Below are 13412 nucleotides of genomic sequence, written 5' to 3'. Positions count from 1 at the left end.
TTAAAAAAATGTATTTACATCTTTTATCTCTGGGAGAAAATAAAAGCATTTAGCTTGTAAAAAGTGGCAAAGGGGGGAAATGTTGATCCTCACTGAAGATTTTTAGATATTAGCCTTTCCGTGGTTGTCCTCAGGTGATCTGTGTGACAACAGATACTGATTTATTACTGAAACACATGTTCATACTTGATTCTCTCTACTTCTATATAGCTATGGATGTCATGAAAGTCTTCTTCCCTCCTTTGTTCACCTCCACATCACTTGTAAAGCAGCTGCAGTCGACTGGTGTGGCAGTTATTGCGGCTGATCTTGCTGTCCGGCTGGTAGAGGCTGGATGACTTGGCAAAGGACGGAGGAACAGGGTGGAGGTCAGAGGTGGGGGCTGGGTACCCTGGAGGAGGGGCCAGGGATCTGGGGTCACTCTGGGGGATGGTGAGGTGGGGAGAGCTGTGGTTCTGATTAGTGATGGTGGATGCTCTTCTCCTTGATCGCAGGGCCTGTCGCTCAGAGAGCTGGTTCCTCAGCTCTGACACACGTTCTTCTTTCTGATGACATGAATAGTAACAAAGACTCAACAATCTCCTCTTGTAAGAACTCCTGTAAGATTGTTTTCTGGTGTGCTTTAACTTAAATGATGCTCGCAAGGAGTTATGAGGAAAGACGAGGAAAATGGAGGTGACAAATGGCGCTTTTCCACTACACCGTTCCAGCACGACTCGCCTCGCCTCGACTCGGTTCTTTTTGCGTTTCCACTAGAAAAAGTACCTGGTACCTGGTACTTTTTTAGTACCTGCTCTGGTGAGGTTCCAAGCGAGCCAAGCCGGTACTAAAATGTGACGTCGACACACTGCTGGCCGCTGATTGGTAGTTGTCGCTGGAAGAGTCATGAGCCGTCCCACACAAGAATCAAACCCGGCATTTTTAAATACCGGCAGCAGCGTTACAACCATAGTTACAGCCATACGGTGTTACCATAGTTACAGCCATACGGCTCAATTTTCTTGCTTTGTGTGTGATAAAAAGCCTCATACAGCAGCAAGTACACCACTGCCTCAATGTCCTCCATTGTTTATGTGTTTTGTGTCCCGTATAAAATGAAGTCACGGCAGTTTCGCGGAGCCGTGCTATGACGACCCCGCCCACGTTGAGTAGGTACTTTTTTGTAATGGAAAAGGAACCGAGTCGAGTCGAGTCGAGGCGAGGCGAGGCGAGTCGTGCTGAAACTGTGTAGTGGAAAAGCGCCATAAGGTCCTAGGCAGTTTTCAGTTATCTAGCCCTGCTGACCGCTTTATTTTCATGTACCTAAGTCTTAATCAGTCAGACTCTAAGATTCTGCCTCCACTTAGAACAGTAGAGGTGAAAAGAATATATTTGTGCTGCTTAAATGAAGTGTAACAGTTACATTTTAAATGTGAAGGAAAGTAAAGAATGAAGAATAGTGTGAAGAACAAGAAGGGATTGGCTGACCTCTTGGATGATCTTCTGTAACTCTTTGTTCTCTCTCTCCAGCTGTCTGGATTTCTCCTCATCGTTGTTGTTGGTGGACGAGCCGGTCTTCATGGTCTCCTGCGCGTCTGACTGCCATTCACCTCGTGTGATCAGGCGCCGCATCTGCAAATGATGAGTAATCATATTATATGTATGATGCTTACCGATAGCTGAAGATGTTCAACTGTGCATCATTTGGAACCTGTACTCTCTATACTTTAATCCAGGGACATACTGACAGTTTGCCAAACATTGATTTATCACAACAAAATGGATAAGAGAGAGAAGCACATTGAAAAAACAATCAACATTGAAGTTAGTAGGACCCGGACGGGAGGATAGCGGGTCCAGAGCATGAATCTGTCATCGAGACATCTACAACCTGTTACCTGGTTACCTGTGAGACGAGAAGTTTAAGTACTAGATATATACATATGCTAAATTTAGTTGCTAGCTGAGATGACAAATACTTGACTTTTAAGTTTTGGGCCATGAACTGTGTGCTGTAGGGGTTATTTTTATTTTTGTGATTAATTTGTTAATTTCATTGTCTATAAAGTATGAGAATATAGAAAAATACTCAGCAAAATTTCCAAAAGACCAAGCTGACATATTCAAATGCCTTTTAGTGCCAACTTTCTAAAACTCAATTATATTCAATGTAATACCTTAGAAGAAAAAAAAGAGCAAATATTCACATTGTAGAAGCTGGAACATTACTGAAAATCACTTAAATAATGAGTCAGTTATTAAATTGTTGCTGATATTTTTTTATTGCCTAACTGATTGATTACTCAACCAATTTTTACAGCTCTACTTTACAGTTTATATTTTAATCCTGTTACATCATATCACATAAATATCATGTGCAATGCTGATGTTATTTTGTACCTAATTACAGTTAGTGTTGTCTGTAGCATTCATCATTTTCTCCAACTACTCAGCTAATTGCAGAACATTGCTATTTGATATTTTACAGACCAAGTGATTAACTAATTATTTGAGGAATTCATCTACTGATTTATTAACAATAAAAATAATACTTAGTTGCAGCCCTACAGTAAGATACATTTAAAAAAATAAGCAGAGCAAAATGCTTGGTCTCTGCTTTTGATATATAATGTTGCTTAGATTAAGAGAAAGCCACACTACAAATATCAAACCATAAATTCCATATGCTAAATTGTAATACAATTATGGACAGGAGTCCACTATAGAAAATAAAAGCAGCTTCTCTTTTTTCTCAACATAAAGAAGTGCTGAGTTAGTGAGTTTTTGAGCTGCTGCTATCACTACAGCCTGCCTAGTCTCCTGCTAAAATGCATACATCCTGTACACAGTTTAGCAGGACCATGTTACATATTAAATATCTGAATTGTTGTTTCCATCTATTAGGTCAAAGGTATATAGACTTTACTTTTATAACACTGTTCTAGTCTTTTTGACCTTCAAAGTGCTTTTACACTACATGTCACATTCACCCATTCACACACTGATGACAGAAGCTGCCATGCAGGGTGCCAACCTGCTCATTAGGGAGAAACACACACACCGTTGGCGGAGCCATTGGGAGCAATTTGGGGTTAAGTATTTTGCCCAAAGACACATCAACATGCAGAAGCCAAGAGCTGGGAATGGAACCTCCGATTTTCTGATTGGTAGACGACTGCTCTACCGCCTGAGCTTCATTTTGTTGCATTTGTTTGTATTTCTGTCAGAAACATTTAGTTTATTTATGCTCTTATGTAGAAATGATATGTCATATAGACTCCAGAGTCCTGTACATTGGTGCTGAGTTAGGCACTCCTGATGGGTTATAAGAATATTCTGCTGATAGTGTATAGTTTTGACTGCTGCAAATACAACAAATAACCTGTGTTTGGAGATTCCCCTGGGAGAGAAACACAGATGGCAAGACAAAATAGAGTCTACAGGACAGGCTGTTTTACTATAGTCACTATAACATCATGATGATACCAAGGCTGATCCCTTCCTAACTCTAAGTAAACTAAAATCTATAACCACCTGGGTCCTAACAATATACTCTATTTAACTGTTGGTCTTGGGAGTCTGGGACATCATTAGATAGTTTTCCAACAGAATCCAAGGGGACAGGCTACATGTGCACTTAGTTTATTATTACTTTATCTTACCCACACAAGAGTGAAGAGTTGCATTATTAAATTACCATATCAACCAATTTCCTATTCTAAAAATATAGCTGTTTTCCATTTAATTTTGTCCTGACAATTAGAATGTTGTGGTGTTTCCACATTAGATATTTTCATATCATGACTTAATCAATCAATCAATCTTTATTTATATAGCACCAAATCACAACAAAAGTCATCTCAAGGCACTTTACACATAGAGCAGGTTTAGTCCGTACTCTTTAGTTTAAATTAAAGAGACCCAACATTCCCACATGAGCAGCACTTGGTGACAGTGGCAAGAAAAAACTCTGTTTTAACAGGAAGAAACCTCAAAATATCCAGTTTCCAGTACTACAAAATGCAAAATTGGGGCAATTTAAAATGATCTTATCAAAAGTTGAACTGGAAGCATTTATTGTTTGTATTTTCACTATGATATTTAGCCAAAGTAGCAGCAGGTCGGGACAAGAAAATCTGTGATGGCACCAAGGCGTGCATTGCATGTGCCCAGCTTAATGATAGTCTCCCCCTGACACACATTGAACAATCAAGTATTAACTTGATGCTAAGTGTATTTCTTTTATTCCAATAAGATCACTTTTTTACATCACTGTTTAAATAAAACAACTCAAATAATAAGAGTAAGCTATGGTTAAGACCGTGTAGCTGAAGGCTATTTATCTTGATATACAACAATAAAAAAGCATGTCAGAAAATGGATAAGCTCTATGTATTTAATTCAAGAGAAAATGAAAGTTAGGAAGGAGATGATGCACACACAGGCTGAACTCACAGAGCTTTGCCTTTGTGTGCGCCATGTAAATGGGTTAGGGTTAGGGTTAGGGTTAGGGTCAAGATGACTAAAGGTGACTGCAGACTGCAAAAGAAGCGTTCAGTGGCTTTGGCTTTTTAGTGCACACTCTGGAAGTGTATGACATTATCTGCTTTGTATGCCTGTAAACCAGATATTGCACTGTCAACATGGCAGTAAATGTCTTAGCCACCCTCCAAGGTACCTGAAGGATACTAGTTTAGCTGAACTTAGTTTATAAAAAGTTGAGTTCATATACTATTCCTCAGAATGGGGAAAAATTAAAGAAAGTGTTTTTCAGTTGAAAATGATATATAGTTTGTTTAAGTTGAAACAAGGCAACAGCTCAAATAACTATTTTAAAAGGCAGCTAATCTATCAAAAAAGGAATTATTTGACTGCACAGTATAGTACAGCACACAGGGGAATGTACAGTAGTGTTATCTCATTTGTGTTATGGTACATCACTGCCACCTCGTGGACACATACAGATAGTATCCTGTTTAAAATAAAAGCCCTGAACTCTCACTTCTGCACTCCTTTCTTGTCACCCTAACATAAAAGTGATGAAAAAAACTAGGATACATAATAACTGATTTACTTATTCTATGGTCAGTGATTGATATTTTTAATGGTTGGACTTTTCCGTTTTGGATGATATGTCTCATGTGATTAAATCAGCTATTATCGTGGAGCAATAAGGCTACTGTAGGCAACTATTGAGTGTTGATAGGATCTGTGGTCATGTGAGGACATATATTATATTTAGTTAATATTTCCAAAACAGCTGCTTGGGTTTTTACTTCTTGAAATTCTTCCACCTGAAAAGATCATTACTTGTTAGCAACTTTAATCAGTAGCCATATTTTAAACAAAATATTCAATAACAGACTGTACATTGCCAGACATATTCCACACTTCTGTTATTGTAAGAGTGGAAAAAGCTGTCTTGTAGAATTTCAAGCCAAAACAGAGAGTAGAGTCCTCTAGATGTGCTGTTGTTGGGGCAGATGTGGCTCAGGAGGTAGAGCGGTCATCCACCATTCGGAGGGCCAATGGTTTGATTCTTGTCTTCTTCAGTCCACATGTCCATGTGTCCTTGGGCAAGATACTTAACACTGAATTTCTCACGGTATGCGCCAACGGTGAATGGATGTGTGTGAATGGTTAGTTCCCATCCCTCTCATCAGTATATGTAGTGTATGAATGGGTGAATGTGACATGTAGTGTAAAAGAGCTTTGAGTGGTCAAAAAGACTAGAACAGTGTTATATAAGTATAGTCTATTTACCTAAGTACATTATGGAAGGTACAAATGAATACAAGATGGAACTAAGCTAAATACAATTAATAGGTGAGCACTTCACATCACACTAATATCTTTTCTTACATTTAATTTGTACTTTGTACATGTACTTTTATTTTTTATTTCACTTGTTCAGTCCACTGCACTCCTGCTCTGCCTTCCTCAGCATGTGTTCCTGGTTGGTAGCATCTTATCTTATCTATGATTCTTCTGTAATACTGGGTTAAAATAAAGATACTATACTTCACTTAATCATGACTATAAATACAACATATTGCCACATACTTAAGATAGCCAAAATGCAGAAGAGTGGAGGTCGTTGTAGTTGCAGATTAATAATCATTGTTTGGAATGTTTAATGGTCACATACGAGTGACATTTTCTATTATTGACATACTTTTGGCAATATAGTGTATGACCAAGAAATGGATTTCTAAAAAAAATGGAGAGCAGCCAAACTGTCCTCTCTCTTAAAATATGCATCATTCAAACTAGACATCAGAAGAATAGATATATACACCCAGGCTGACAGAACAGAGCAGATTACTGAGGACACAGCAAGGCAGGGCACAATCTACAGGTCATTATGTGATATATTATAGCAGCCTAGATGACTTAGATCCCTGATGAAAGGTGATTCATTAAAGCTGACACTTAAACTGCTGCTGTAATCTGCAGGGAGGAGATGGTGAGAGGAGGACAGTAGTCTGCACTTACCTTGGGAATGAACAGAACCACCAGGGTGATGTAGACTGAAAAGACGATGGCCAGGGAGGCAAAGGCAAAGGAGGCGTCCTGCTGGGAGGACAGGATCATTGTGACCGGAGCTGTGATCATACACAGCACCTGAGGAAAAACAGTACAGTGCAGAGAAACTCAAAACAGGTCAAATGACCACAAGATTTTAAATCAAAGAGTACAAGACTTCATCTAACAAAAGACAGGAGTATGCAGTACCTGCACCTCTTGGTATACACCTGTTACACTTACAGGTATTGTGTAAGATGTGCAGCCGTGTTAAAGCTGGGCAGGATTAAGCCTGATTTTAACACTGAATTGGTCATCCCTGACTCATTTTAGAGGCAAACCATATCTGACAGATTTGTTGTCATTTGACCTGCAATTTGAGGTCATAGTGCCTGATTAGTTCTCTGATTGATCAATGATCTGGCTTTACGATTGGTTGGATTTCTAGCAGGTCAAAAATTATTATTGTTATTTTTTAGATTTCTTGACTGAAATTGTTGAGATATAAAACTGAACTTCACAGCAGAACAGAAAGATCAACATGTCTGTATCCTAAAGACATCTGTGGCTCCAGATTCTTCTTTTTTACTTTCCTTTCACAGTAAAACTGCAAAAAATGAATGAAGAGATGTAACTTCATGAAAATGAAATGATCTTTGTAATCGTATGATGGCTAAGGAGAATAATATTATATAATATCTGGTGTTGCATTCATATCATTTTATTTTGTTCTATTTTATGGACAAACAACTTCTTTATTTATGGTATGATCTAATTTATTATTCTATTTTTACTGTTATATTTAAAAGGGTCAGCTCACCAAAACTTGATAAAAAAATTGATATAGATTTGTCTAGTTGAGATATCTGCCTTTACCCCAACACAATGGAGGTGAGTGGAATTCACTGTACTTGTCACTGTAAAAAATCCACAGATCTCACTGTCTCAATTTTCGTAAGATATACTTTCTAATAAAATAGTGAGAATGAAAGCTGCAGACAGAAAGGTGTGTGGATTATACAAAGCAACCATGACAAAGATCCATTTTCGTTGTTGACAATTTAAAAAAACACTTGCATGGATTGATAAGTGCTCTAACGTATCAAAAAGTGACAAAACAGAAAACCCGATATTACCAACAAGACTCAAATACACTACAGCTTAATGCATATGCATTAAGCAGGACATTATAATCAGTTGAATTGAACTCTTTAATAAACGACTGTGTGTTTCTAATAATATGTTCATAATGTATTTTTTACTACTCACCATATGTTATTATCATATTGTGATGTATGTATGACTTGGTCACACTGGTTACAATTCTCATAAACCACAAAAGTTGAATTAGAATCAGAAAGAGAATGGGGATGAAATGCCATGAGAGGAGGAGAAAGCACAGAACACAGTAAATGGTAAATGGACTGTACTTATAGAGCGCTTTTCTAGTCATTGAACACTCAAAGCGCTTTTACATTACATCTCATTCATCCATTCACACATATTTATACACTGATGGCAGGAGCTACCACGCAGGGTGCCAACCTGCTCATCAGAGGGAAGCTAACCATTCATTCTCATTCACACACCGTTGGCGCAGCAACGGGAGCAATTTGGGGTTAAGCGTCTTGCCCAAGGACACATCGACATGTGGACTGGAGGAGCCGGGAATCGAACCGCCAATCTTCCAATTGGAGGACGACCGCTCTACCTCCTGTCAGTGAGATGACAGAGAGAGAAGATGAATTGGCGGGGTCTGAGATAGAATATGAGAGGGTGGAGGAATGAGGGACAGAGACACACCACAACATCAAATAAAACATGACAGAGGTAGAGGTGAGGATGGAAACTAATACATATTGATCAACAGTCAGTCATCTCTGTGCAAAACTGAAAAATCCCATCCAGAGTGGCAAATGGAAGCAGCAGGCCAACGCGGGCAGCAGCCATGTTTTCTCTGATGTGTCATTACTTACACACAAACACTATCCTACCCTTTGCTCACACACAACCCATCCAATTTATTTCCCCAGCCTCTTTGGAACAAATAGCATTTCTGTGCACTTGGGAGTGGGAGGAGTTGTTGAAAGTTGGGGGGGGGGGGGGCTCCAACCACTGTCATTCATCTGGAGTCAGATAGCTTTAATGCTGTCTCCTGTCCTTATTACCACCTCGATCTAACTTTCAGGGTTTGTCCAGCCTTCATAGCCTGGTCCTCTACCTCTATATCACTGCCACATATCAGATTTGTTTAGTAATTCAGATAGACCTTGTATTTTGCTCGCGAAAATGAACATTTACATAATCACAGTTGACATAAATTGTAAATGCGTCATTCTAATCAAGCTAGCAGCTACCACTATGGTCAGCTCCACCCTCATCTAAATATGGTCACTTCTGGCTCCAATAATCAAAGACAGTGACAGTCGAATTCAAGATGGCAATGGACAAACTTGTGTCGTTACAACGGTAGTACACAAACCAAATGCTATATCTTTTTTTTTTCTTTTCTCACAGTCTATGGTTGAGACATAGTCAGGTCTAGAATCAGTTGAGACTGGTCTATGTCAAATCTACTGCAAGTTGGGACTGGTCTATTTTATAACATTTGAACATTTTGCTTTCAAATCTCAAGTTAGTAAATCCAAGTCGTATCCCAAATCCTCATTTCCAGTCCAAGCCTCAAGGATCAAGTCTTTCTCTTTGGTCAGAACACCCATAATACAAAAATATACAGTACCAGTCTAAAGTTTGGACACACTTTCCCATTCACATCAATGAGAAAGTGTGTCCAAACTTTTGACTGGTACTGTATATTCTCACTTAGCTCTGGATGATATCTATTCATGCTGATTATTATGATTATCCAATATTATGATTATCTATGTGGTTTAAGTTTTATTGTCCAAGTTTTGAGATATCTGTCTGAGATTTCTGTCTCCACCACAATAAAATGGATGGGGTGGAAATAAATTCAGCAACATGTCTATCCAAAAACCTGTTACTCCAAATAAACCACACACTGTAATCCGTTTTCAAAATACTTTCACCTGTAAAACAGTGCCTGTGATTTAAGAATCATTTCCTGTTCCAAAAAAAGAAGAAGAAAAAAAAAGCATGCAACCACTTTTTTACTCCAAAACATGTAGCAGGTCCCATAAACAGATTGTATAACTGACCAAGGCTTGCAGACAGCAGCGCCTGGATCAAACTCATTTGTTTTACATAGAGAGGGAATTCTGACAGGACAAAAAACTGATTTTTTTTTTTCTGTGCCAATTTGCATTTCACCCACTCGGCTTAGGCTTAAATTGGGTTCAGTGTATAATAGATAATCCTCTGAGATGAATTAAAACACGACGATGGGAATGAAATGCACATATCAGCCATACTGGAGATGTTTCTGATTAAAAAGCCACTCTGAGTGTGTGTGTGTGTGTGTGTGTGTGTGTGTGTGTGTGTGTGTGTGTGTGTGTGTCTAAGCTGGCTCGCTGGAAAGAGACTAGCATTTCAAACCAGCAGCTGATGCCTCACCTCTCTTATTAATTGTCATGCAGAGCGGAATACTTTGTGATTTCTCGATAGAAATTTGGTTGCAGTTCTTGAATACACAATAAAAAACTGAATAATTGACTTCTTTATCTGGCTGTGTGACAAAGTGGACAGGCCCGGCCAATTACAGATGAAAATCCTTCAGAAACCTGGTCACAGTCACACTTTGTCTCCTCTGCACTTTTTAAAAAAACAACAAAATGCGTTTAATTTGCAATTAATCGTGAGTTAACTCAAGACCATCATGCGATTAATCATGATTAAATATTTTAATCGATTGACAGCCCTGATAAAAAGCCAAGCTAATGTTACATTATCAAGTAATGTTACTTTCAGTCAGCTATCTTTCCTGTTGCTATCAGAAAGGAACTCATCCTTTCTGATTCTAGGATTAATGTTGACAGGCAACCATCTAATTCTTCCTCAAAAAACAAAAAAAAACTAAAAACTACAATCCCACATTTCTCTTCTCAAGCTAAACCCAGACAGTAACAGTATTTTAGCAAACAGGTGAGTGAATGATCAGCTGTTCTGCAGTAGAGAGCAAAGGTAGGTAATACTAATGGTAGGTGAGCAGGAACATTCTGTTCAAACAGACTCAGTTCTCTGAGGAGAGTCTGTCTGTTGAATTACTGCAGAGCACAGTAACATGGATACTGTGTGAGTCAACAAGAAACTCTGCCTTTTACACTAATCAACATGTGTAACCATGGTAACTGTACACAAGAAGACAAAGATTTCAAATGCATGACTAGAATGAAAGTAAAATATCACTGATGATAACTTAATCCAAATATCTAATTCCAAATAAAAATCCGGTGCCAAACTAAACACTGATTCATTGTAAGAGATTTTGATTCTTAAGTTGCAGATGGAGAAGGAAAAAGTGGCAAGAAAGGGGCATGAGGCTAAACAGTGACAGCAAGTCTGCATCAGGGGATCATTTCCTAAGCTGTCACTTCTTTTCATCCCACTGCCTGCCTGCCTTCGACAGTGGGAAACTAAAAGACATGAGTGCATGTGTGAGTATAAAGTATACAAGAGTCTAATATAGTAGATGTATCTGTGGGGGATTTTGAAATGTGACTTTATTCCTAGTGATGAGCACACATTACAGCCCTGTCATTCCTGGTCTTCTGGGCATGCTACAAAACCTCATGCAGCATCTGGTGTCTTCATTAAGGACATACATCCACTGGCCAGCTCTGCCTTCATTTATGCCCACAAATTGGGCTTGAGGTGAGCCTTACCAGCAAGGACAGTGAAAGTGTGTGTGAAACGAAGAAGGAGTGGTCAAAGCAGAAGTCAACATGCCTGCTGAGAGAGGCTGTGTTGGTGAAGGATTGGAAGTGAAAGACCAAATCTGCAGACTAACACACAGCCTGCAGAGAGACACGCTACTGACAAACACATTAGTGCCTGGTTGCCATATACACGCACACGCACACACACACACACACACACACATGCACACGCACACACACACACACGCACACACACACACACTAATGTAATACAACAGCTCGGCCATAAATTCTACCATGACAAAGCTCATACATTTTCAGTTTTTGTTGACATTGACATACTTTATGATTATTATTGAAGTTGCAGTGGGGGGGGGGTGGAGATGTACTGGAGTGTTCCTAATATTTTGCCCCTCTCATATGCTAATGGAATGGACAAAATATTAAAAACACTTATGTACAATACTTCAATGAGCCGTTGTATTGGATTGCATTAGATTACACAGGTATACTTAATGAAGTGGTTAGTTAGAGTATATGTATATGGACAGAGTACTAGTTTGTACAATAGTAGAGAATGAATGAATTCTCACTGTAAATAGTAATACTAGTACATTTTGATGTTTAATGGTTTGTTGGAGTGTGCAAAGTGGCTATATGTCTGTGTGGCAGTGTTTGAATGAAGATGATCTATTATCTTCCCTCTATTGCCTGTTGGTTTTAGGTTTTTGCTACAGCTAACAGATCTGCTCTGTGAACCTCATATCCTGTAGTCTCCTTTCAGAAAGAGAAATCAGTTCCCAGAAGGATGAAATTCATGATTATGCTCTTTGTCTGTGCTTTCATAAGGTGGAGTGTTGTTGTTTCTCTGTGAGTGTAAATAGAGAGTTTGTCTTCATACAGTACAACAGTCCAATTAGTTTTTTTTAAACTGCAGCCTGCTACAGAACAAACCAAATTCGCTTCTTATATAAAAACAACAACATGCCTTGTAGTGCATCTTGTCTCATCGAATGAGCCATCAAACAAACATCCCCCAGTAATAGTCCACTGCTAACACAAGTTTGCAGGCTAGATAGTTACAGTTAACTGTAGTACATTGGACACCTTAAACACTTCCTGTAAATGTCCCTTCTGTTAGTTTAGATGATAAATGTAATGTGCTTATTCTGTTAGCCACTGCTAACAAAACACAGTCTGTCCTTAGCTTGTAACCTGTACAGGTTATTCTACATTGGGTCTCTTGTCCACTCAAAGGCTTGAAAACTAAAGGACCAAATCTAATTTATCATCAAAAATGACTCTTCCTATCAATACATGCAAGCGGCTCTCTGACACAGTGCTTTGAGCTCAATGCTAACATCAGCATGCTAACTTGCTCTAAATGTCAGTGTAAAGTTTTGGACAATCTGACATTTTGACCTGATAATGGCATTTGATGACAATTCAGAAGCTCAACATGAATATTACAGTTCATCCAGGGGGAACATATGGCACAGTTGGAAGACACCACAGTCATTAGGATACATTATCTGGGAACCATGAATGTTTACACTACACTTTGTTGTAATCCATGTTGTGGATTTTAAGATACTTTGCTGAATAAGATTTAGCCTGTTTTTGGTGCTTCAGATAAAGTCAGAGACACCGAAGTCATATGAAATGATCTTTGCAGGATGCTCAAATGCTTTACATTGCAATTTGGAAAATAGGGAGAAAACCTTGTTTTCCACACTGATGTTGACTGATGTTGACTAGTAAAAAAAAAAAGAAAAAGAAGAATATAATACAGTCAAACAATGTGAATACAATTGGGTGGATGGTAGGTGAGTGAGTGAATGAATGAGTGTGTGTGTGTGTGTGTGTGTGTGTGTGTGTGTGTGTGTGTGTGTGCGAGAACAAAACACATGCGAATTAACCCTAAGACCATGAGCAGAAGGCCCTTCACCAAGGAGTATGGCCTTCGCTGTCTTTAATGTTTCCAAAATTTGTGATGTTTGTTTTTAGTTTGGTGAAGAAAGTTTTTCTTAAGGTGTCATATTTTGGGCAGTGTAGAAGAAAGTGCTCCTCTGTCTAAACCTTCTCTGTCTCACAGTGACCACATATTTGTTG

General features: G+C 38.8%; 1 protein-coding gene across 1 annotated transcript in view; it reads right to left on the bottom strand.

Annotated features, from left to right (window-relative positions):
• Positions 1 to 257: 257 nt before the first annotated feature.
• Positions 258 to 13412, bottom strand: part of gabbr1b (gamma-aminobutyric acid (GABA) B receptor, 1b) — a 117233-nt gene continuing 104078 nt past the window's right edge. The window contains exons 16-18 of the mRNA XM_062435621.1: positions 6475 to 6603; positions 1468 to 1611; positions 258 to 545 (exon numbers count right to left, since the gene is read on the bottom strand). Of these exons, the coding sequence (XP_062291605.1) occupies positions 258 to 545; positions 1468 to 1611; positions 6475 to 6603 (561 nt within the window). The remainder of the gene's footprint in view (positions 546 to 1467; positions 1612 to 6474; positions 6604 to 13412) is intronic.

Source organism: Scomber scombrus, chromosome 16 (genome assembly GCF_963691925.1).
Source record: "Scomber scombrus chromosome 16, fScoSco1.1, whole genome shotgun sequence".
NCBI classification, from domain to species: Eukaryota; Metazoa; Chordata; class Actinopteri; order Scombriformes; family Scombridae; genus Scomber; species Scomber scombrus.
Note: the sequence above shows the minus strand (reverse complement) of the source record. Positions and strands in the feature narration are given on the sequence as shown.